The 22,004-nt window shown below is 45.6% G+C and overlaps 1 protein-coding gene across 1 annotated transcript in view; it reads left to right on the forward strand.

Moving 5' to 3' along the window:
- The window catches only part of PAPPA (pappalysin 1), a 244,615-nt gene that overhangs the window by 216,183 nt on the left and 6,428 nt on the right, over positions 1-22,004 (forward strand). The window contains exons 20-21 of the mRNA XM_012768795.3: positions 5,074-5,145; positions 10,037-10,135. Coding sequence (XP_012624249.3) covers positions 5,074-5,145; positions 10,037-10,135 — 171 coding nt within the window. The remainder of the gene's footprint in view (positions 1-5,073; positions 5,146-10,036; positions 10,136-22,004) is intronic.

Consider the following 22,004-nt stretch of genomic DNA (forward strand, 5'->3'; position numbering starts at 1 on the left):
GCTAATCTTAGGCACAAGGCTTTACACGTTTTTGTGTCTGTGTACACTCATGAAAAACTCCTCAGAGAGTCCTCCCTTTCCCATGCCAGGCAATGCCTCCATTACCAAGGTAACCGGTGTCTTGGTTTCTATCCCTATAGATTGGTTTTGCTTGTGTTTAAACTTCACATAGTTGGAATCATAGAGCATATGTCTCAGAAGGCACTTTCAAAAGCATATTTTTTAAACTACCATAAATACTGTGTTCCTCCTACCCTGCTCGCACCTGAAGCCTTCCCCTTCTCAATCCCCCTCCCTACACGTGCACCTTTGAAAAAGATAGAGGTGCAGAGAACTCTGCCTTTAGTCTAATAAATGAGATGATTCAAACTCAGTGATGGATGGAAATGCCTCTCAGGCTTGATACTGGGGAGACTGTAGGGAACGGTGGAGATTGTGGCAAACTATGGAAAACACAGGTTTTGTTTGTTTGTTTTGCTTGGCTGTTTCCAAAGGAGGGGCAGCTCCAGCCAAGTGCAGCGATGTGGAAATGTGGGCCTAGTGTGGCCAGATTTTCCATTTTTTTCTTGAGTACAAAAAATCTGGCATTTTTAAAATTTGAAATCTCTCTTTTTTTAATATTGGCAACTAATTTTGACTTTTATTAAGCATTTGTATGCCAAACCAAACATTTCTGTGGCTTGTGTAGCCTAGAAGCTGTTGGCTTGCAACCTGTGGATGAGATAAATTATTCCAGCCTGGATATCTAGAATGCTGTGGTGGCAGCCTGTCTCCCTTTGGTTCCTAAGGAGTATCTCCAATATGCTTCCACACTGCGGCTTGCTCAGGGATGCTGGGAGAGTTTCACAATAGAAAGTGCATCTCCCACCTTCAGATGTTTATAATTCCTGTAGGTAGATGAGACTTTGGCTTCTATAATGGTTTCTGGAAAAAGAATGGGAGGAGAAAAGAGAAGAAGAGAGGGAGAAAGATAGGGAGGGAATGAATTGAAGAAAGGAACAGTAAATTACCATTTATTGACTATCTATGATTTAGAGGCATGTTTGCTAGACGATTCCTTATATGCAACCTCATTTTGTCTCCATCACACAACAATGAGACCAGGAGCATCACTGTTTTACAGAAGAAGCAGCCGAGGCTCAGAGATGTTGTCCCTGCCCAATTCACGTAACTAACGTGGCTGGATTAGCCAGTGCATTCTGCTGCATTCCATCCTGCAAGGCAACCATCATACACGATTTTTTTTAAAAAAATATGCAACATGTACATACAGAGGATGTAGAATTTATTTCTTGAAGGTAGATTTGTGGAAAACCCTGCTAAGAGTCAAAGTTCAGAGGTACTATTGTTCTGAGAGACTAAGTCCAGTCTATCTGGTGTATAGTTAGAGATACCAAGTGCCCTGGAAGGGAAGCCCATAGTCAAAGAAACACAGCCAGAACCCGCTGATGGCTCATTCACTCATCCACTCATCTGATAGTTTGTTCATTTGTTCATTCACTCATTCAATAAACATTGATCATGCACCTCTGAATGGCAGGTATTCTTCAAACACTAGGGATACAGAGCGGGAATGCCTAGGCTTTTAAGAAGCCAGAAGCTCACTGACTGCTAACAAAAGGACAATAATAACAACAATAATAATAATTGATAGGATTCACTCATGGCATGTCCTGTAAATTAAGGGGAAAAGTTAAGGGAAGCAAAGGGCTCATCTTAGAAGACATCCAGTATTTAGAAAGGTGTCAGATCTGAGCCTCAGGTTGAGAAGGTTCTCTAAGGGTGCCTTCTCACATGCCTTGGGCTCTGCGTGGGGCCCGTTTTCTCTGGCACCGATGTTTTAGACACTGCCCCCTCCAATATTTGTCTCAAAGGGCCTCCTCTTCTTTCTGAACTTTGGTCTTGCCATTAGTCAAAAGAGCAAGCTGTTTTATATTTACAGCTTCAGGGGAGAGTACACTTTGAAGGACAGTGTAGTGTTCAAAGTATAGACCTTAAAATCAGATAGATGTGGGTTTAATTGCTGACCGTCACTGTCTATGTATACGATTTGGGGCAGGTCATTTAACTTCTCTGTGCCCCAGTTTTCTCTTGTGTGAATCAGAGTCAAAAATAGTACTTATCTCATAGTTATGGTAAGAATTAAATGAGATGAAAACTCCGAGCCCAGGGCTTAGAGGACAATATTCATTTCATAGATGATATCGTGTGGATGCAGACAAGGATAACGATGATGATGATGATGTTGGTATTGATGGAGGTGATGGTGGTAGGGCAAGGATGATGAAGGTGAAGAGGAGGAAGGTGATGATAGTGGTAGTGGCAGAGGTGATGGTGGTAGAGGCGATGGTGGTAGTAGTGATGAAGATGATGATGGTGAAGATGACAGTGGTACTAATGGTGTTGATGATGATGCTAATTGCAGCCAGGAAGAAAAGACAGCCTATTCTTCCTACCCACCAAGGAAGGGCATGAAAGCCCTCTTATAAAACCTGGTCTGAACGGGCTCTGGCTGAGCTAGATGTCTCACTGGCATCAACAGGAACAAGGCTGACATTTGAGGGGCCCTATCTGGGCCCTCCCAGGTGTGCTGTAAACAGCCCAGCCTTTCCTTCAGCTCCCACCACCCGTCTCCCTTCCCAGTCCTCCCAGCACACAGAGGGGCCCTGTAGTGAGACAGGTGGGGCGTGCAGCCCTGAGTAATAGTGGAAAATCCAAAAGCCTTGGAAAGATAAATAGGTTCATGCAGATAGTATAAAAGTCCTTTTTCTGAACTCACGTCAGGTAAACCTCAAGTGAGAGAAACTTGCACAACCACACCAAGACACTCCTACAGATGGATTAAATTAGCTCACACATAAACAGAGGGAGGGATGGGCATCAAATCCCTGGTGGATTCCAACTCTGCTGTTTTCTGCTTCTTGATCCTTTACCAAATGCCCTCCAACATCCCTGGGTTTAGACTGGGAACAGACTCTTAGACACAGAGGGCAAAGGGCCTGGTTAAGAGAATGAAAGCAGGTGATCCTCTCCATGCAGGCCCATGTCTGGGAAGCAGAGGGCAGGAAAGTAACTCAACTGGAAGGAAGCCGTGGAGCTGGAGCTGTCCACATCCCTTCATTTGTATTTGTGCCACATGCCTTCATGTATTTTTTTCACTTCATTCTTGAGGGATACAGAGGTAGCTAAAACTCTGCACCTGCCATCAAGATACTTAAGAAATTGCTCCCAGATTAACCATTTTCACGTCATTGATCTCAGCGCATCATTGCAGCAAGCCTATGACATTTTCAGTACCCATTTTACAGATGGAAGAACTAAGCCTCGTAGTGGAAATTTACAAAGCAAATCCAAGTCAGAATTGCAACCACATGTGTCCTACCTCAAATGCCATGGCCTTCCCCATGTGCTGTATATTTATTGAGCGTCCTCTGTGTGCCAGGCTCGAGAGCTCCAGTGTGAACCAGAGATGTTGTGGAGTGGAGAAGAAAGACACCCAAGCCAGGCTTAGCCTGGAGTCACCTGATTTCCTTTGCCACAAACTTGCCAAGAAACCTAATTACAGTTTGGCTGCCGTATGGGTCTACCCTCAGGGAGAGAATGGGCTGGTCACATGGATTCTCTATATTCCGGCCCATGTGACTGCTCATTTTTTAATTGAAATTAACTGGCTCTTAGCCAGGAGAACAAGCGCCAATCATATAGACTTCTGTGGCTGGTTGTGGACAAGGTTACCTCTCACCACAAATCTAAGCATGTGCTATTTTATTTTATTTTATTGTTTAAAGAAATAATTTTAATATGGCATGAAAACAGAGGCATCTACAGAGAATAGAAAAGGGAAGTTCTAGGATTTTTATGGTAGCCCCATTCCTGATACTATTTTAGATTCCTAGCATTACTTATCTTTCTTCTTCACCTTATGTTAAAAAATACCGTCATGTTGGATTTTGTGTTATGAGCTTCCTTAAATCATTTCTGGAACAACTGTAGTTTCCAAATCCTGGTTTCTCCACCTAACAGCTATGGAGCTCAGGGAATTTATTCTCTTATGAAGCCAGGTTAATGCCCATCTCACAGCATGGTGGCAATGAATGCACTCAATGTATTTCAGTTGTCATTATCATCATCATAATTATTGTGATTAAAGGAGGCCGTAAATAAGTGTAGATATGCATGCCTCTAAGCTCTGCCTGAGGGAATTGGGAAAAACACCACAGAGGAAGTAAGTTTTGAGCAGATATTGAAAAGATAACTAAGGATTCCTCAAGTGACAAGATGGGGAACGGCATTTCATTGAAAGGGAACAGCAAGAACAAATTCACTGAGTTACGAAAGTGTAGGCAAGCTCAGGACGCTGTGAGCAGCCCCTTGTGGCGTGGCAGCAGGCAATAGCAGGACAGGTTCTCTGCCTCTCCGGGGTTCTGACCCGGAGGTTAGCTCATTCCTTCAACAGCCCACTTGCTCTCCCACTGTAGCGTGCATCAGAATCATCTCAGAGGCTTGTGTTTAAAATTCAGGGTCCCAGAGAGTCCAATTCATGAACCCCAAAGCAGGGCCAAGGAATTGGCCTTTTTAATGTGCCCCTGCAGGGATACTGATGGAAGCAGTCCTCAGCTCATGCTTTGAGAAACCCTGTCCCACACTTTCTCCCATCTGTTTGCCGTGCCCATGCACATACATGTGCCCAAACACCCACACGCACACCTATGCACACGCACACCGTACCCTTCCTCCCCCCACCTTATCCCAGCTCCACCAGCGGCTCCCACAGCAGCCAAGAATTTTCTGAAGGGCCCTTCTGATCATGTTTCCATCCCCCAATTCTGCTTCTCCGCAGCCCTCGTTCCTGCCAGGGAAATACAGGATCATGACACATGCCACGAACACAAATATTATTTTAATCTTATGGCTCCTGTTATTGCAAGTACCTGGGCAAGTTCTCCGTGTAAATGCCAGGGTGAGGTCAGGACTTGGAAGGCGCAAGAGGAGGAGGTGGGGTGATTGAACGTGGTGCCAGCTCCCTCCCAATGGTCAAACCCATCTGACCTCTCTCTCTCCTTGTCTCCGCAGAGAGTCGTCTGCACCGCTGGGCTCAAGTGGTATCCTCACCCTGCCCTGATTCACTGTGTCAAAGGCTGCGAGGTGAGTCACGAGGACAGGCATGCCTCAGCTTCCTAGAAATAATCCCTCTGTTGTCAGGCTGACATTTCCTGTACCTACTAAGCATTATAACTATCCATTTAGCAGACGTCTTGGCCAGGCATCAGCAACCCCCTTTTACAGATGATGGAATGGAGGCACAGAGATATGGAGAGACATACTAAAAGGTTATAAGCAATGGGTAATGGAGTTGGGAGTCCAAGCCAGGCTTTTGTGGCCCCAAAGCCTGTGGTCTACATAATATGGGATCTGTGAAAAAGGAAGGGTGGAAGGCCAGATGGATTTAGCATCTACAATCCACCGGGGATTTCACCAACATTAGCATTACATTTAACTTTTACAGAGTCATTTGAGGCATTTTTTAAAATTTTCCATTTTACTGATGACCTTTATTTGGAGATCAATTTTTCCTGCCCCATGTCTTAGTCATTCACTCCTTCTTTACCACCAAAAGGAATGTGGATGCCTTAGACCCAACCACGCAGCTGAGTTGGAAGATCCTCTTGATCCTCAAATGCTCTCACTTCGCAGTGGAGCCCTCCCCTGGAGCTTGATTATGGGACCTGGCTGTGTGTCTCAGTGGCACGCTTGGTGGGGTAGGGGGCAGGCTCTTGGCATGTCAGCTGTGTTCCCAGGGGAGGGCTGGCCATGGAACTCAAAGACATCTCTGTGCATCGCTGTGCCCCTGGCAGTTCCTCGCCACTGGCAGTGAGAAAAAAAAGCCCTAAATCCCCTCCAGGTGACTGTTCAAATCTCTGTGGTCCCTCCAGAGTCCACTGAGGAAAATGCATGTGAAAAAGACAAGCTCATGCTCTAGAACAAATTTGTACTTGACAAAACTCTTAAAATGTCAGAACCAGAAAAAAAACTCTTTTAGATAATCTAAGCCTAACTTTCTCTGTTAAAGATGGAGAAATGGAGACCTAGACAGCGGCCAGGTCTAAAATTTGATGGAACATGCCCACTTAAACTGGGAAGGCTGCTAGTGTGAGCTGGTTCTAGTTGCTTGTTTGTATACAGTGGACACTGGGGGCCAGAGAGGGGACAGGACTGGTCTAAGTTTGCACAACATGGCAGTCTCAGAGCCAAAGCACGAGCTCAGGTCTCCTGGCTTCCAGGCTAGTGCTTTTTCTCCTCCACTAGGCTACAGAGCCCACTCCCTGACCTGTAATTGTCACAAGACAGTCCTTGGGTCACACATTTCTTTCTGTACATTGGTTAGGGACCACCCCCCATGCCATCTTCTCAGGGCACTGGACATTGCAGTCTTCAAGAACCTCAGTCTCTTAAGCTTCAGTTTGGAACAGCAAAACCAAGGCCAAAGCCCCGTGGCTGTTGCTTCCTTCCATCTCTCTGGACCAGCCCAGCATTTTGGAAAAAGGAAGCTTGGGTTACCTGGGCGCGCATTCTGCTGAGTCAGCGGTCTGCGGGACCAGTGTAACAGCGGAATTCGAGCCCTCCTTTGACTCAGCAGCAAGGCCCAAGAGACCCTCACCTGTCAGGCCCTGAGCCCTGCCAGTGATGCTTATCGCCTTTGCCCTTGCAGGTGCCCTCATCTGTCTTCCTTAGCTTAGAGCTAATAGTCTGTGTCTTGTTGGGAGCTGAATCGTATGCTTAGACGAGATATAAATGCTGGGACCAGGAAGGAGTCATCAACCTCAAGTATCTAGAAGTAGCCAAGATGAAGAAAGGGTGTGGGGACCCCAGACCCCTCTTCCCTTTACACCAAGTGGGATCCAAAGTGATCATTTATTCATTTGTTCATCAGAGCTTCACCGAGTGCTTCTTAGACACTGGTTACTAATCTAGGTTCTGGGATAATAGTGGTTTTAATCAGTGAAAATGTAACTGTGCTCTTTCCATATCATCTGTGATATCTTCTTATTCCTCATCCATCCATCCATCTATCATTTTACTAAATAAGCATTTACTGGACATACGTCTGATAAAGTTTTGCTCAGATTACCAGTCAGTTTGCTAGGAGTCTAGGATATGAGAATGAATGACACACATCTCCGGTCCATAAGGAACACACAGCATAGTGAAGGAGATAGCCAGTTAAAGAGAGAATTCCAAAGTGATGTCCCCAAAGCTATCGCCAAAGCAAGCACAAGAAGCTTTTGAAGCACAGAGTATCCTGGGGCTGTTAGGAAAGGCATTCTGGAGCCCTGATGTTTCCGCTAGATCTAGAAGGATGGGTGGTCTGCCTGAACACATGACTAGTAGAAGTAGCAACACGAGGAACGCCAGAAATGGGAGAAATCTCAAAGTAGCAAAGCTTTTCTCCTGCTGTTCCCTCTCTCTACAGATTCAGTCTCCTCCATTCCCATCTAATTAACTCCTACTCCTCTTGATGATCTCAGCTGAAACATCATTTCCTCAGGGACATCTTCACGGAGCTCCCTGAGTAGATCAAATCTTTCTATTCTTTAATAATAACATCATGCGCCTCTCCTCCATGGCTCTTATCGGAGTTGAAATTGGTTGATTAGATGTGTGATTATTTGATTAAAGTCTAGATATAGATCTAGAGGGGTAGGGGCTATATCTATATTGACTCACTGTTGCATCCCTTTCCTTAGTACAATGTGTGACACACAGTAGGCATCCAGTAAATAGGGTTGGATAGAGGATGGAAGGAAGGAAGGAAGGAAGGAAGGAAGGAAGGAAGGAAGGAAGGAAGGAAGGAAGGAAGGAAGGAAGGAAGGGAGGGAGGGAGGGAGGGAGGGAGGGAGGGAGGGAGGGAGGGAGGGAGGGAGGGAGGGAATGGCTGCAGGAAAGGTCACTTGGGGAGAGGAGCTAGTGATGAGAGTGGAGATTTCTTTTCAGGGTCCAAATAAAAAGAACTACCTTCGTTCATCTTTTTTTCTTCTTCCTCAGGTACTCCTTTACCAAGTCAGTTTCTTTCATTGTAAGGAAGGAATAATTGGTCTCCTTCATTAGTCTGTTCATGTATTATATGGAAAGAACATAAAGAACACAGTCCCCAGGCAGACCTCCTGAGGCACAGAGAAAAGCAAAATGATCACTTTGGACCCTGCTTGGTGCAAAGGGCAAGGGCATCTGGGGTCCCCAAACCCTTTCTTTATCTTGCCTACCTCTAGACACTCAAAGTTGTTTGTTGTGTGTGCCCCTCTGCTCCGACTTGAATGTCATAATGTGTTCTTTATGGAAGTCATACAGCAGAGTCACACCTGAGCTCACATCCATGCATGCCTGCACACACCTGAGTTCAGCTCTTACCTGTTCTTAGCTCTGTCTTGATGTGATCTTTTTAAGACTCTAGTAGGGTAGGGATGAAAAGGAATCTGACATTATGAGCTTGGAGCACAAAGGCTCTGTGAATGAGAATTTGGAACAGAGATGCAAAAGCCAGGATGCTACACGAGATGGACTCCTTTTGAGCTTGGGGTTCCCCAGAGTCCTCAGGATGGGAAGGAGAGACCACTGGATCACAGGTGGTGTGCTGGTACACACTGGTCTTAAAGAAATGCCACCATAGTCTTTCCTATCAGTGAGTCACTAAGCAGTAGAGATCCAATCCAGCACTCTAATCCAGCTTTTACTTTCATCTGCTCTCTGTATTGTATTTGATGGAGGGAGGCGGGGTAGGTTCATTGCTTTGAGAAATCACTGGACTAATCCAGCCTCTTTATTTCACTAGTGGGAGTCCTGAGACCTAGAGAAGATAAATCACTTAACCCAAATCACCAAGTAACTGCCCAGTTGGCTGAGGTTTAGAGGACTAGAACCCAGGATTTCTAAATCCCTGCCAACTGCTTTGGCCACCACGCCAGTGCAGTTCCATTCCACTTGACAAACATTACTAAAGACCAAAGTTGGGCACTGCATTAAACTAGGTGATTGGGAGACAAAGATGAACCAGACATTGCCTATATCTTTGAGGAGCTCACAGTCATGCACCAACTACAGAAATGTGAACAGACCACAGCTTCCGTGTGCTAATTGTTGGGATGGGGAAATAAATACAAGTGGTAGAGAAGTTGCAGAGAATCCTGGACTTTTTCCTGAGATGGCTCTGGATTCAGATTAGTAATGACTTGACTCCATCATTTTTCCTCATCTTTAGAGCAACAGAGGGGTGGAAGAACACAGAGAAGAAAAGAAATAAATCAGTATATACTAGAACAGCTTAGAGAAGTGAAGGTAAAACCATGGTACCACCTTAGATTTAAATCACTATCTTGAGTTTGCCAGTGTGATTTTGGCCAAGTCCCTTTCTTTGAATCTTAGGGTCTTCATCTGTAGAGTGGGAATAATAATGCCTACCTCACTTGTTTGGAAAACAAAAGAAGAAAACAAAGCCTGTGACATCATGTACATCCATATTCCTGTGTTAGAGGGAGAACACCATTGTACATAGACCATAGTGCCAAATTCCTATAAATTCTCACGTTTTATCTTTATATAATAATTCTTGATCAGTTTATATTCATCTTCCTAATATATTTGCATATACTTTTAATAATTTTAATTGTCTGCTGTTATGAAAAGAGGGGGAAAGAAGACTCACATTTTATTTTAAATCATTTTTCTTAGTAAAATGAGCCCCATATTTAGGAAGATGTAAGTGATCTGTCCTCTGTACCTCTGCATGCAAGAGTATGTCTCTCAGCACAACCACATTCTAGTTGGGAAAAATTTGGCTAAGATAAGAGTCTGTAAAAACGGTAGAGGTGGTAACTCATCCAAGGGGGTGTTGGCATTTGAAGATAGGCAGGCTGAGGGTAGAAGTTTATGGGAAGATGACAGACACCCGAACAATGACCTAGGCTTCAATGGAGAATGGGGCAGCTCCACTCACTCCAGGATGCTAATGAGACCTCATTTCCTGATTCTCTCCCCCTTATAGCCCTTCATGGGAGACAATTACTGTGATGCTATCAACAACCGAGCCTTCTGCAACTATGATGGCGGGGATTGCTGCACCTCCACAGTGAAGACCAAAAAGGTAGGTCGGTGTGTGTCTCAGCCAGCTGCCTCCTGTGCACCTCTCTGGCTTGCTGGCCAGGGTCACTCCTACATGCTGCACCACCCATTGTCCTGGCTGTGTCAGCACTCTGTCTTCAAGCTTTACTTCCTTTTTATTTTTAAGCTTAGCCTCACATATGGAAGCAGATAAATACAAGTGCAATAAGTACTTTTAGAAGGGAAGGATAGAGTGCCATGAGGGCCCAGGTGAGGGGGCAGAGAAGGGTCTGCTGAAGCCTTAGGGCTAAGGGAAGGGACACAGATGTGGTCAGGAAAAGATGATGGGGCAGGAGACTGGTATGTAAAATTCTAGAGAGAACGTACATTGTTAGGGGGTATGGCTGAAGCCTAGGGGGAGAGAAAATGAGACATTTCCTACAAGGTCACTTATGGCCTTTGGACATTTTATCATCTATTTGGTTTTCCTCACCCATAGGAATAGGGGAGGAGGAAGTGGTCATGATTTTCTTTCTTTGTGTATTAAGATACACACAGGAGTGATTCAAATATTTACAGTAAAATTGAAGCATTCAATTGAGATTCCTATCAACCACTCTCAGAAAAGTGGCTACATCCATTTCCCCCTGCCTAGCGCTGAGAGCAGAGTTGGGGCTAGAGCCGAGAGTTGGGAGAGAGGTGATAAACCCACCACCCTGGGTTGAGAAGTGCTCTTATGATGAATGAGTTGATGGGAAACTATTTCTATCTTTATACTCATCTACAGTCTGAGCTGAAAGAGCATGTGCTCTAATCTCTCATTTTAAAGAAGGGGGAACTGAGTTTCTGAGACAGGAAAGGCAAAGAATCATCGTCAGTCCTGGCTGAAGAGCCTTCTATGGTCATCTGCCCCAAACTTTTCATTTTATCAGTAGGGGCACTGAGGCCCATAAAAGAGGAATGATTCTTCCTAGATGGCAGAGGGAATGATAGAAACAGAGCAAGGTTCCTGGTTTTCAATCCAAGTCTTTTTATATGGCAATGTCTTTAAGACAGTTAGTTCCTTCAAGAAAGATGCTCTGACCCCAAAATTCAGGGATGAATGGGGCAAGACCCAAAGAACACACTCAAATTGGAGGACTATTGCTAAATCTTTTGGTTGATGAGTAAGGATGCCCAAGTTGTCTGGGATCTGTCAGTCCTGTGTGTGCAACACTTTTCCACATGACTACCCTTTTTTGGGGTTTGGCTTTGGGTTTTGGTAGAACACTGAAGGCATACATTTTCTGCTTACGTACAGGAGAATAAAATTCATTTTCTGTTAATGAATTTTACTATTCTTCCTAAGTATATGAAAAATACATATTCTAATGTATGTATATAAAATAATACATATTCTAATCTTTGGAAAATCCAGAAAGAAGAGACCAAAAAAATTCACTTATTGCCTGACAGCCCAAAGATCACCACTGCTTTCTTTCTGGTATATTTTATTCTGTATATTTTGTTAAGTGTGAAGGTATACGTGTCTATGTGACATTATTGCATTTCCAATTTGGGATCTTGTTATGTTTACTTTTGTCCACTTAGCAAAGGACACATTATATGTGAAAATTATCTGATATTAGTATAAACTTCTCAACTGTATTTTTTGCTGTGTTATTATTATATGGTTGTGATGTATACTAGTTCACATAACCATTTACCTTGACTTTTATTTTTAACTTTTGGATTATTTCTGTTTCTTACAATTATAAATAATGATGCTAATGAATGCCTTTGCATACAGATCTTTTTATAGCTCTAATTTTATAGCTCTATCGTAGAAGCATATTTAAGGTTCTTGATACCTGTTTCCAAATAAATACAGTGTAGTACAATAGTGTCAAAGCAGACCATTTTTTAAAGTGAATGGACAATGAAGTTTGTGTTTTACACAGAAGTTTTTGTAGAATTATGACACCTTTGGACACTATCAGTTGGAGAAAGAACAGTTCTAATAAGAATAATTCTTCTACTTATTATACCTTCTATATTAAATAACTAAAACATAAAAAATAAAACTTTTTGGAGTGGAAGTCCTTTAAGTGGATTACTCTTTCTATAAAGTGCATGGTAGGAATGTGAAGTCATGACATTAAGGTTCAGATGCAAACTGCAAATTATCATACTAACTTTATGTATATATACATATGAACACCAAGTCACCGTGTTGACTCTCTGCTCCTGTACTGGGTTCTATTGCAGCAATTTCAGACTCCTGGGCCCTGAGATAAGTACTGACTCTTCCCTAAGGGACCCCAGAATCAGTTAGTTCTGAATGTGCTTCCTAGTCTTTTTCTTTTTTCTTGTCCACCCAAATTATGAATGTAGTTTGGGCTTTTTGTGCTAAAAGATCTGCTTCCACTTTAAACAGTTGTTTCTTCCTATTGGCCAATTCAGCAGATTACAGACAGCCAAGCTTCCTTCATCTGAGGAGATGAATGTCCACGGAGCATCTCTATGTGCCTGGCACTGGGCCAGGTTGTGTACACGTGGCAGAATCTGGACAGACAAACTTCCTTCCCTTGGGAAACTTGCAGTCTATTAGAGTAGCCTGGTATTAAGCAGTGAGCCACACAACTATGCCTTTAATTTACCTTTGTGGAAGAGGCAGTGAAGAAAAAGCATAGGATATTACGGAGAACAGTGAGAAGGCCAGAGGAAACTTCCCTGAGGAAGTGGCATTTCCATTGAATCCTGAAGAAAGAGTAGGGGTTTTTCTGGTGAAGGTAGGTGGCGGTTGGCAGAAGAAAGGACAGGACTGTATGTGATGTGTGTTAGAACCATAAGTGGTGTATGGATGGATTACAGAGACTAAAGGCCTCCCTTGTAGCAGATATGATTTTGCCAGGGTTATTTCAGTTGTTCACAGGTGTTTGGGACTTTTCAAGTGGGAGATTCCTGGAAGTCTGACTTCTAGAGAAAAAAAGCTGTCGCAAATTAAAGTCATACTTCCTACAATTTACATTTCCTAGTTTAGCTTTTACATGAACTCCAACTTCTTGAAACATTTCTCCTCTTTCCTGGACACTCTCAGCTACTTTCTGCAGTAGACTAGTTTATAGGTGGTGAAAGATGGAGACAATAAATGATAACACAAGACATCACAAAGTGAACTACTGCGTACTCCAGATACTCTGCTGGACACTTGGCTTCTGTCACCCTCTCTAATCCTCTTGTCAACAACCCCGACGGGTTGTAACTCTTATCCCCATCACATGGATGAGCCAGTCTGGGCTCAGGGTGCTTACGAGACTTGCCTGAGGTCACTTGGCTAGTGAGTGGTGAAGCCCAAATTTGAAGCTGTCCTGTCTGACTCACAAATCCTGCTCTTTCTCCTGCACAAGGCCAAGTCTCAGACGAGGACTGCAATAGGGATGGCCTGTGTCCTTGGTGCACCTGGCCTCAAGCCTCCCAGTTCTGGTTGGAGACATTTCACCGTGAGCCTAGACTGCCAGGGAACCTTGGGTGTGGGATCCCTCCCTTGGCAAAAAAGAAAGCGACTTTTCCCAGCAGCAGAGACAGGGCGGGGAGTAGACGGGGCTCCCAGCCCTGCCAGTTGAAGCCCAGACAGTTTACCCCGGGCGTCCACAGGGAAGAAGAAAGTTCTGCTTTCTATTTTCAGCTTCCACAGTTGGAAGCCTCTTAAGGCAAGAGAGGGGCTTCCTTCATATCACTCCCCCTGCCCTTAACTGTTGGATTTGTTTAGTTCCCACCTGTCCCCTTGGCCTCAGTGCCACATCATGGGAAATTCCCTTCTTCTAAGCACCTAGGCTGGCACCCAGAAACTCAGCCATGGGACAGATATGGTTCCAGCACTTTCCTAAATAGAGCACTTACTATGTTCTGGGCTATGGTGGGATCTCTGTGTTTATTATCTCATTTAGACTCAAGCACAACCCAGCAAAGTAGAAAATTGAGACTCAGAAAGGTGGAATCATTTGTACAAAGTGACAGAGCTGTATGTGAGATTTAGGATTTCCTAACTCCAAAAAATAAAATCATGATAGCTATGATTTATTGAGAGCTTACTCTTTGCTCAGCATAATATTAACTGCTTTTACATGTCATTTCATTTTATCAGCACAGTAGCCCTGTTGTAAGTGTTATGTTTTTATCCTCATTTTATAGATGATGAAACTGGGGGTTAGAAGATTTAGGACCAGACAGCCAGGAAGTGGTAGAGCTGAGATGCAAACCTAGAGAGTTTAAAGATTTAAAGGCTGGTGCAGCACCAGCTTCGAACCCCTGTGAACAGCTTGCTGCAATGGGTTCGCATCTTGCTCAAGCATCTTGCCCCTACCTTGAGGGTGAGTTGCTTGTTGCCTGAACCTCCTGGAATGGAGCTCCTGGGATGAACTCCAGGCCCAGGGTTGAGCTTCGGCACCTTCTCCCAGACTTCCTTCTTGCCAACTCTCTGCTCGATCCTCTTCCTAGTCCCTAGGGCTGGGCCTCCCAGTCACTTGGCCCAGCATGGTGCCCGTCTGCTCCCTTCATCTGTCCTCCCCTTGTTTGTACAGACACCAGCTGTTCCCCACATCTGCCGTGAAGGGCGACCTGGGCCCGGCTGGCAGACAAACAGCAAGACAGCACAGGAAACTCTGTCTGACGGGGTGTCCAATTTCCCACCCAGACACCTGCCTGCAGTGTGTGGCAGGCAGGAAGGGGCAGGACTCAGCTTCTCAGGATGTCAGTTTATTATTTTCCTGTTGGAGCCTTGAGGAGCCCCAAATACAAAGCAGATTTCCAGAATGGCTGCTGCAATGATTTTGCTTCTTAACAACAAAAAAATCAGTTTGTCATTGGAAGCATTCTAAGTAAGCATGCATTGGGGGTGTGAGGGAGGAAGGGGAACAACTTCAACATGGCCAACATACCAAAGCTTTGTAAGGTGTGGTGGGCTGGAACACTCGTGGTGGTCATGTTTCAGACAGCTGCTAGGAGACTGGTTCTGGAAGATGTCTGGGCAGTTGGCATGCCGTCCCAGTTCTGTGACTTATTTGGTCTGGGACCTTGCACAGGCCAGACTTATCTTGGGTTTTTCCTCTCGATATTTGGATTAGATTCCTGTCTAGGCACTCGATATACCGAGGCTTTCTAAGGTGTGCCCGAGGACTTTTCTCATGGCTTTCTGGGTGAGGTAGTCTTCAAGCGGGAACTCGAAGGCCTGTTAGGACTGAGACCCATAGAGCGTAAGAAGAGGTTAATCCCAGCAAACATCTCAGCACAGAATGGCATGTCCGATTGGTTGGTATTTATTTGCTAAATCTAGAAACCCTAAGTGAGAATGTAGTTTCTTAGGAAAGGACATTACACTCAACGTGTAGCCCATTGGTCTAAGGAGGCTAGTGATTCTACAAGATAAGGGAAGATAATCAAAATCATTAGATGGAGAGAAGCCTTCTTAGCAGAGTGGGTCACTGCCTAGGTGGACAGAGGGCTAGATGTTGGGCTGCCCATTGGAGATTGGTATACCGGTGTCTTTTCTTGACCTAGCAGCCAGAATGGTCCTTTTAAATCAAGTCATATTGTATCACACCTCTATGCAAAGCCATGCAATACTGCAACTTTACTCAATTAAAAGCAGATCTTCCCAATGGCCTACAAGGCCCCATGTGCTCTGTCCTCCCATATTATCTCTCTGACCCTTCCCCACGCCCTATCTGCACCCTTCCTTGCTCACCTGCCACCCTCTGGACTCCTTGCTGTCCCTTGTACAAGCCAGGCACACTTCTGTCTTACAGCCTCTGTCACTGGCTATTCCTCTGGCCAAGAGCATGCTTCTCTATTCATCCTCATGCCTCACTCCCTCCCCTCGTCGAGTCCTTGCCCAAGTGTTATGTTCTCCATAGGCCCCGCCCTGACCACCCACCCCACAGCACCCCTGGTACTCCCACGCCCATTTGCTTTGACTCCAACTTTTCTCTTCCTTCCATAACACTTACACCGTGGCACACACTGTAAAATGTATTTACTATTTATCCCCGACAATCCCTACCCTTCTTGATGCTAGAATGCAAATTTCATGAGGACAGGGGCGTATATGTCTTTTGTTACTGATGCTTTCGAAGTTCCAATGCTTCTCACTGTTTCCTGTCCAATAGTAGGTATGCAACACCCACCAATAACCACTTGTTGAATGAGTGAATTTAGGGTAGTGCCTGATGTTTGGCAGATACTGTGCTAGGCCAGGAGTGAGATGAACCTGGTCCCAGCTGCACTGAGTGCATGTCTTATGGATGCGTGGCCACACTTTTAGAGTACAGTGAGTACTTACTCATGGAGACGCAGCGAGTAAGGAAGGTCAACAGGGTTTTCTCGAGAAGGGGACACCAAAGGTAAGACATGAAAATTCCAGAAGGCCTTACCCAGGTGCAAGAAGTAGAGGAGGATCAAAGACAGAGGTGGGAGAGAGGAGAGTGTTTCAGGCAGAAGGAATAGTCTGGGCAAAGACCCAGACATCAGAGAGAGTATTAAGGAAATTACAATTCCCTGAGTATGGCCAGAGCACAGCGTGAGGGGAGAAGGATAAAAGTTGAGCCTCGAGGATGAGCAAGGCTTTTATGACCTAAGCCAGTGAGTGTGAACTTTATGCAGAGGGCAGTGGGGGTACTCGAGGAGGATTCAACACTGAGCCAGTCCAGGGGATCCTAGAAGGCTGCCTGAAAGGTGGGCTTAACTTGGAGGATCAGTAAGAGGTGACAGGCAGATGGCTAAGCAGACTGGACTGGCTCTTCCATGTCCAGCAATCTCTGGCTTCAGAAGTGTGATGATTCCCACTCCCGTTTGTAGTACAGACAGCCGTGACTTTCTCATGTGGATGAAGAAGGCACTCATCTTAGCTTGGTCTGATCATAGAATCCGACCCTTGTGTCCCAGAAGGCTATCATCACTGTCACCATTATCAACATCATCACCACCACCATCACCTCATCATTAAGAAACCACCACCAGTGACACCAGCCACATCAGTGTCACCGTCACCACCACCACCATGGTCATCATTTATTGAACACACGTTTTATGCCACGCACTGCACCAAGTGCTTTACTTAAATTTTATAATTTATCCAGAATGCTTCCAAGTGGTAGGATTGTTGTTGTCTCCATTTTACAGGTAGAGACACTGAAGCCCAGAAAAGGCAAGTGACTTGCTTGACAGCATAAGTCCCTGTGCTGACACTAAGTGAACAACAGGGCGGCGACTCAAACCCAAGTCCTTTTCCCATCTCAGCTGTGCTTTTCTCCAGTTTATCCACATTTTCTCCACTTTGTCCTCCACTTACCCACAGGACCACTTTATCTGCATTCAAACAAGACTTTGTGTTCAGGGACTGCTCCATCTCCTATGCTAGGTGCTGATCCCCTCCTTCCCCTGAGAAACTTCCAGAGGTTCCCTCACACTTGGCATCACACCTTCCTCTACTTGGTCTCATTACATCTTTCCATTAACACTGGGAAGACCTGAAACTCATCCAGGTGAGGTGACATGCCCAAGGTCGCACAGCCAGCAGGTAGCAAAACCAAGGCATTCTGACCATCAGCACAGGAAGCCTCTATTTTCCCCACCACCACCACCACCACCACTACCGCCACTCCCTGCTGGTGACCTCCCTGTTGAGTGTGAGTCGGACCCAGCCCCTGCCTCTCTCTCTGCGCCAGATCAGACCTGCAGCCAGGGCCTCAAGGTGCACCGGCCTGAGCTGGATGCCTGAAGCATTCGCGCTCATGGGCGGAAGTGCTAGCCTGGGCAACTCACCCAGAGAGGGGAACCTCTGGGCCTGAACACTATCTCCAGCCCAGAGAAAAGGAGGAGAGAATCCTGGCCCTTAGTCATTGCCCTGGCTTCTTAACAGAACCCCAGAGTGGGTGGCCAAGCCATGCCTGGCACAGCCTAGCCGCATGCTGCTGGGCATCCCCACCTGGCATTCATGCTGCGGGGGATAGGTTTTCCTGGGAGGGCGTCTGCGGGGAGAAGGTGGGGAGCTTGGAGAGTCAGGGAATCTGGGGATCGGGCTCAGAGCTCTGATTTTATCAGGATGTGGCTCCTCTCCCCATGCCGTGGTTTCTTCTTTTGTGAAGAGAGGCCCCTGAGTCCTGCTCTGCATCCCTCCTGGGGGACATGGTGCAGAGGAGTGGTTACAAACATGGAAGCAAGTCCCAGGCCACCTACTGGCTGAGTGACTCACCTCTATGCATCTCAGTTTCCTCTGAGATGTAAAACACGGATAGTAAGAATAGCTGCTTTATTAGGGCTGCTGGAAAGAGTGAGATAATACACACTGAGTTTAGCTCAGTGCCAGGCACATAATAAGGGGTAAAGGCAACTGGCTACTAAAAAGCAGCAGTCAGCCTTGCCAGGTTGGGAAGAAAATGCCTTCTTTTTACTTTCACTTGCTGAAAAGCTCTAAGTGCCTGCAGTGGGGTTCACAGCCCTGCATCATCAATGTATTGACTGGTACTAAGGTCTAGAGCAGGCTTGTTTTGCCTTAAATATTCCAAAGCCTCTATTTTGTCATATACAAAATGGGTGTCCAATAATGACAGCCTCACAAGGTTGTGCAGAGTCAATGAGCTAGCACATAGACATCGTCTGCATGTGGAAGGTTCTGGGGGATGACTAGTGTGTATGCACAATGGTGTCTGCTGCTTGAACCTGCACAGACAGGCTTTATCCAAGATACTTGCATGTGGTAGGATGCAGCCTGAGTCTTTCCCAAGTCAGACCTAGGAACACCTGGCAATCTGCGTCCTTCTCTTTTCTGCTTTAGATATGTGATCAGGAGAGAAGCTTGCGATGAGAGGAAACCCTAAGGCAGGCTCTGAACAGGCAGGTCACAGAGAGGCAACAGGAGGGAACAGGACACTGTGCACCTGCACTGGGCATTCTGAGAGCTGGATTGGAGATGACACAATTTCATCATTGAAAGGTCTTGATAAAGGCCCCTGTTTTGCGGATGGTGCGACCAGGGTCCTCAGCATGCCAGGGACTTACTGAAAGTCACACGGTCCCTGTGTAGCACCTACAACTGAGTCCTAACCTCCTAGTGAGCTCAGTAAATGCAGCTGCACTGACAAGCATTGGTGGGGAGAAGGAGATGGCCTCCTGAGATCAAACCTTCTAGACTTTGCCATGTTCTGATTGGGTTTCCTTCTGTCTGGAACATAGTTTGCAGGCAAGTTTATTTGGGAAGTTCTGAAACTGCCCAAGCAAACCTGGGGTTAGGAAGAGAAGGGTGACACTGCTCCAGCAAAGCCAGAGTGGGCAGCCCAGCCCGAGAAGCTCAGCGGTGGCACAGCCCTGCATGCTGACAACTTTGGAGAAGCTAATGGAGCTGGAGAGGGCAGAAAGGGGATCACGAAAGACAGGCTTTGGAGAGAACGTCTACATCTCGAATTCCTTTCTGGCCAGGGCTTTGCCTTCCACCTTTCTCAGAGTGAGAAGAATTACCAGCCAGATGGGAAGATAGAAGCCAGGAAGATCAACTCTTATTATAGATAGGGAAGCTGAAGCCCAGAGAAGGGAAGTGACTTGTGCAAAGTCACCCAGCAAGTGAATGCAAGAGTGGAGCCTCCCTGACTCATATTCTGCCTGCCTGTCTGCACGTTCCTTTCTCATCCCTTCCTGGGTCTATGGAAAGCCTATTATGCAGTTCCTTTCTCATCCCTTCCTGGGTCCATGGAAAGCCTATTATGCAGTATATAAAGACTCGACTCAACAACAGGCATGGCCCCTGCCCAGGCCTAGCTGACATACAAGTGAAGAAGTAATTCAGAACAATAAGAGTGTAAAAATAGGACGCTGCGATATGGTATGAGGGTGATGGTGCCGTCTTTGGCCAGGCCAACAAGGGAGGAGGTGATGTTTGAGGTAAGACCTGAAGAATGAAAAGGAGCTGGCTGGGGAAGAGCAGTCAGAGTGAAGGAGCATTAATGACTAAAGACTTTAGAAGTAGGAAAACACTTGTAGTCAATGAGGAACCAATAAACAAATAAATAAATAAGCTACCGAGGGTGAGGGAAAGAAGGGAACCAGGTGAGGTATGAGAAGCATGTAGAGATCAGATCATGCATGGCCCGAACGTGTGGAAAACTCTGGATTTTATTCTAAGAGAGAGAATTTGTTGCATATTTACCTGTGTGAGGTGCAGCAGGAAGCGTAAACGATACAGCGGATGTGAAGTGGTCCCTAAAGGGTCTTAGAGCTCAACGGGAAAGAATCACAGAGAGAATTATAGAGAAGACATTAGCGGTAACTGGATCATTCTATTGCTAGAATGTCAGCAAAGGTAGGAGATGGGACAGATGATGGGATGGGGGAGTTCAAGACAGAAAGGTCGACCAAGTCTCAGAGGTGGGAGAGAGACGACGTGCAGGAACGGTGGGGAAATGTGAGTCCCTGAGAAATTCTATTCAGCATGTGTATAGTCACGAGCAGGAACAATGGGGCAATGTAAGTCCCTGAGAAATTCTGTTCAGCATATGTATAGTCAACAGTGGGCATCTCATAGGTGTTAGGCCATGTGCCAGGGCTTCTGTATGTCCTCACAGTCATATGAAATACAGTATATTTTTTAGAATCCTCCTTCTATAGATGCAGAAACTAAGGGTCATGACAGTGAAGATGTTTTTTCCAAAATCGTTCGGCGAGTATGTCGCAAGTGAGCATCGCAGTCCAGATCTTTTGGCTCCCACGGATGGTCCCCTCCACACTCTGCCTTGGATGTTGGGCTTTGACATGACTCTGCCCTCAGTTTCCCCACTTGGACTAGAGGGTTTTCTCTGTATGTCTCTTCCAGTTCTAACATTCTGTGCTTTTCTTAAAGGTAAAGAGGTTGTGGGAGAATATTCTAGATCCTAGATGGAATGTTCTAGATTTATTCCACAAAGTCACAGAGGCTGGAAAGTAACTGTCCTGAACAGAGAACAGCAAGTGTTCACAGTTGTAAGCAGAAAGAGGGGTACTGCCTGGAAAAAGGAACTGGGAAAATGCTCAGTGCAGCAGCATCAAGCACCTATGAATTTAAATTGAAAGGAGAAACAAAGATATGCATTAGCCACAAGTACCAAGAAAGAGTCAGCATGAGATGGAGAAGTGCATAGAAATTCTGTGGCTTAGGCTGTGCAAAAACAAGAATGAACAAGATTGGCCTGATTCCTGACTCACAGAATTGGTGGGAGGATAGACAAGAAAAATTAAATAAATAAAATAAAGGGAGGAGAGAGAGTATGTGTGTATAAATACTGAGCACTTAGCATATGCCAGGCACTGTGCTGGGTGTTTTTGATGAGTTATTTTACTTATTCTTCATCACAACCTCAGGAAGTGTACACTTTGGTCATGCCCATTTAATAAATGGGTTCACTGAGGCTCAGAGAAATTGTCACATGCTCATGGTCACCCCTCAAGTAAGTCAGAGAGCTGAGGTTTATACTTAAGTCTTTCTGAGGTTCATTCCTACATTTTATAATAAATTGTTGCAAAATTTCAGGACTGAGAAACGTTGGGAGGGAAAGTAGGCGGGAGGGAGAAAGGGCAAAGAGGCGGAGGAAAAAGAAGAGCTGGCCGTAGAGAATGGCTCTGCCAGTACGTGAGAGACAGGGATAGAAACAAAGATGCTCTCTGAGACTACTGAGTACTTGGAGACCCTGCTCGGGCAGGAGGCGAATGAGGTCATTAAACCCATCTGCGCAGATGGGGACCCTCTGGGGAAAGTGATATGCAAATGTCATGATGCAATGAGGTGAAATCCGCTTGCGTTAGTGCAGGCTGGGACTCAAGCCGGGAGTGCACTGTGCTCTTTAGAAAGATAGATCATCTGCTGGATGGGGAAGACACTTGCTCTGTTGGGCTCTTGCGCTCGGTTTCTA

Source organism: Microcebus murinus, chromosome 12 (genome assembly GCF_040939455.1).
Source record: "Microcebus murinus isolate Inina chromosome 12, M.murinus_Inina_mat1.0, whole genome shotgun sequence".
Lineage (NCBI taxonomy): Eukaryota > Metazoa > Chordata > Mammalia > Primates > Cheirogaleidae > Microcebus > Microcebus murinus.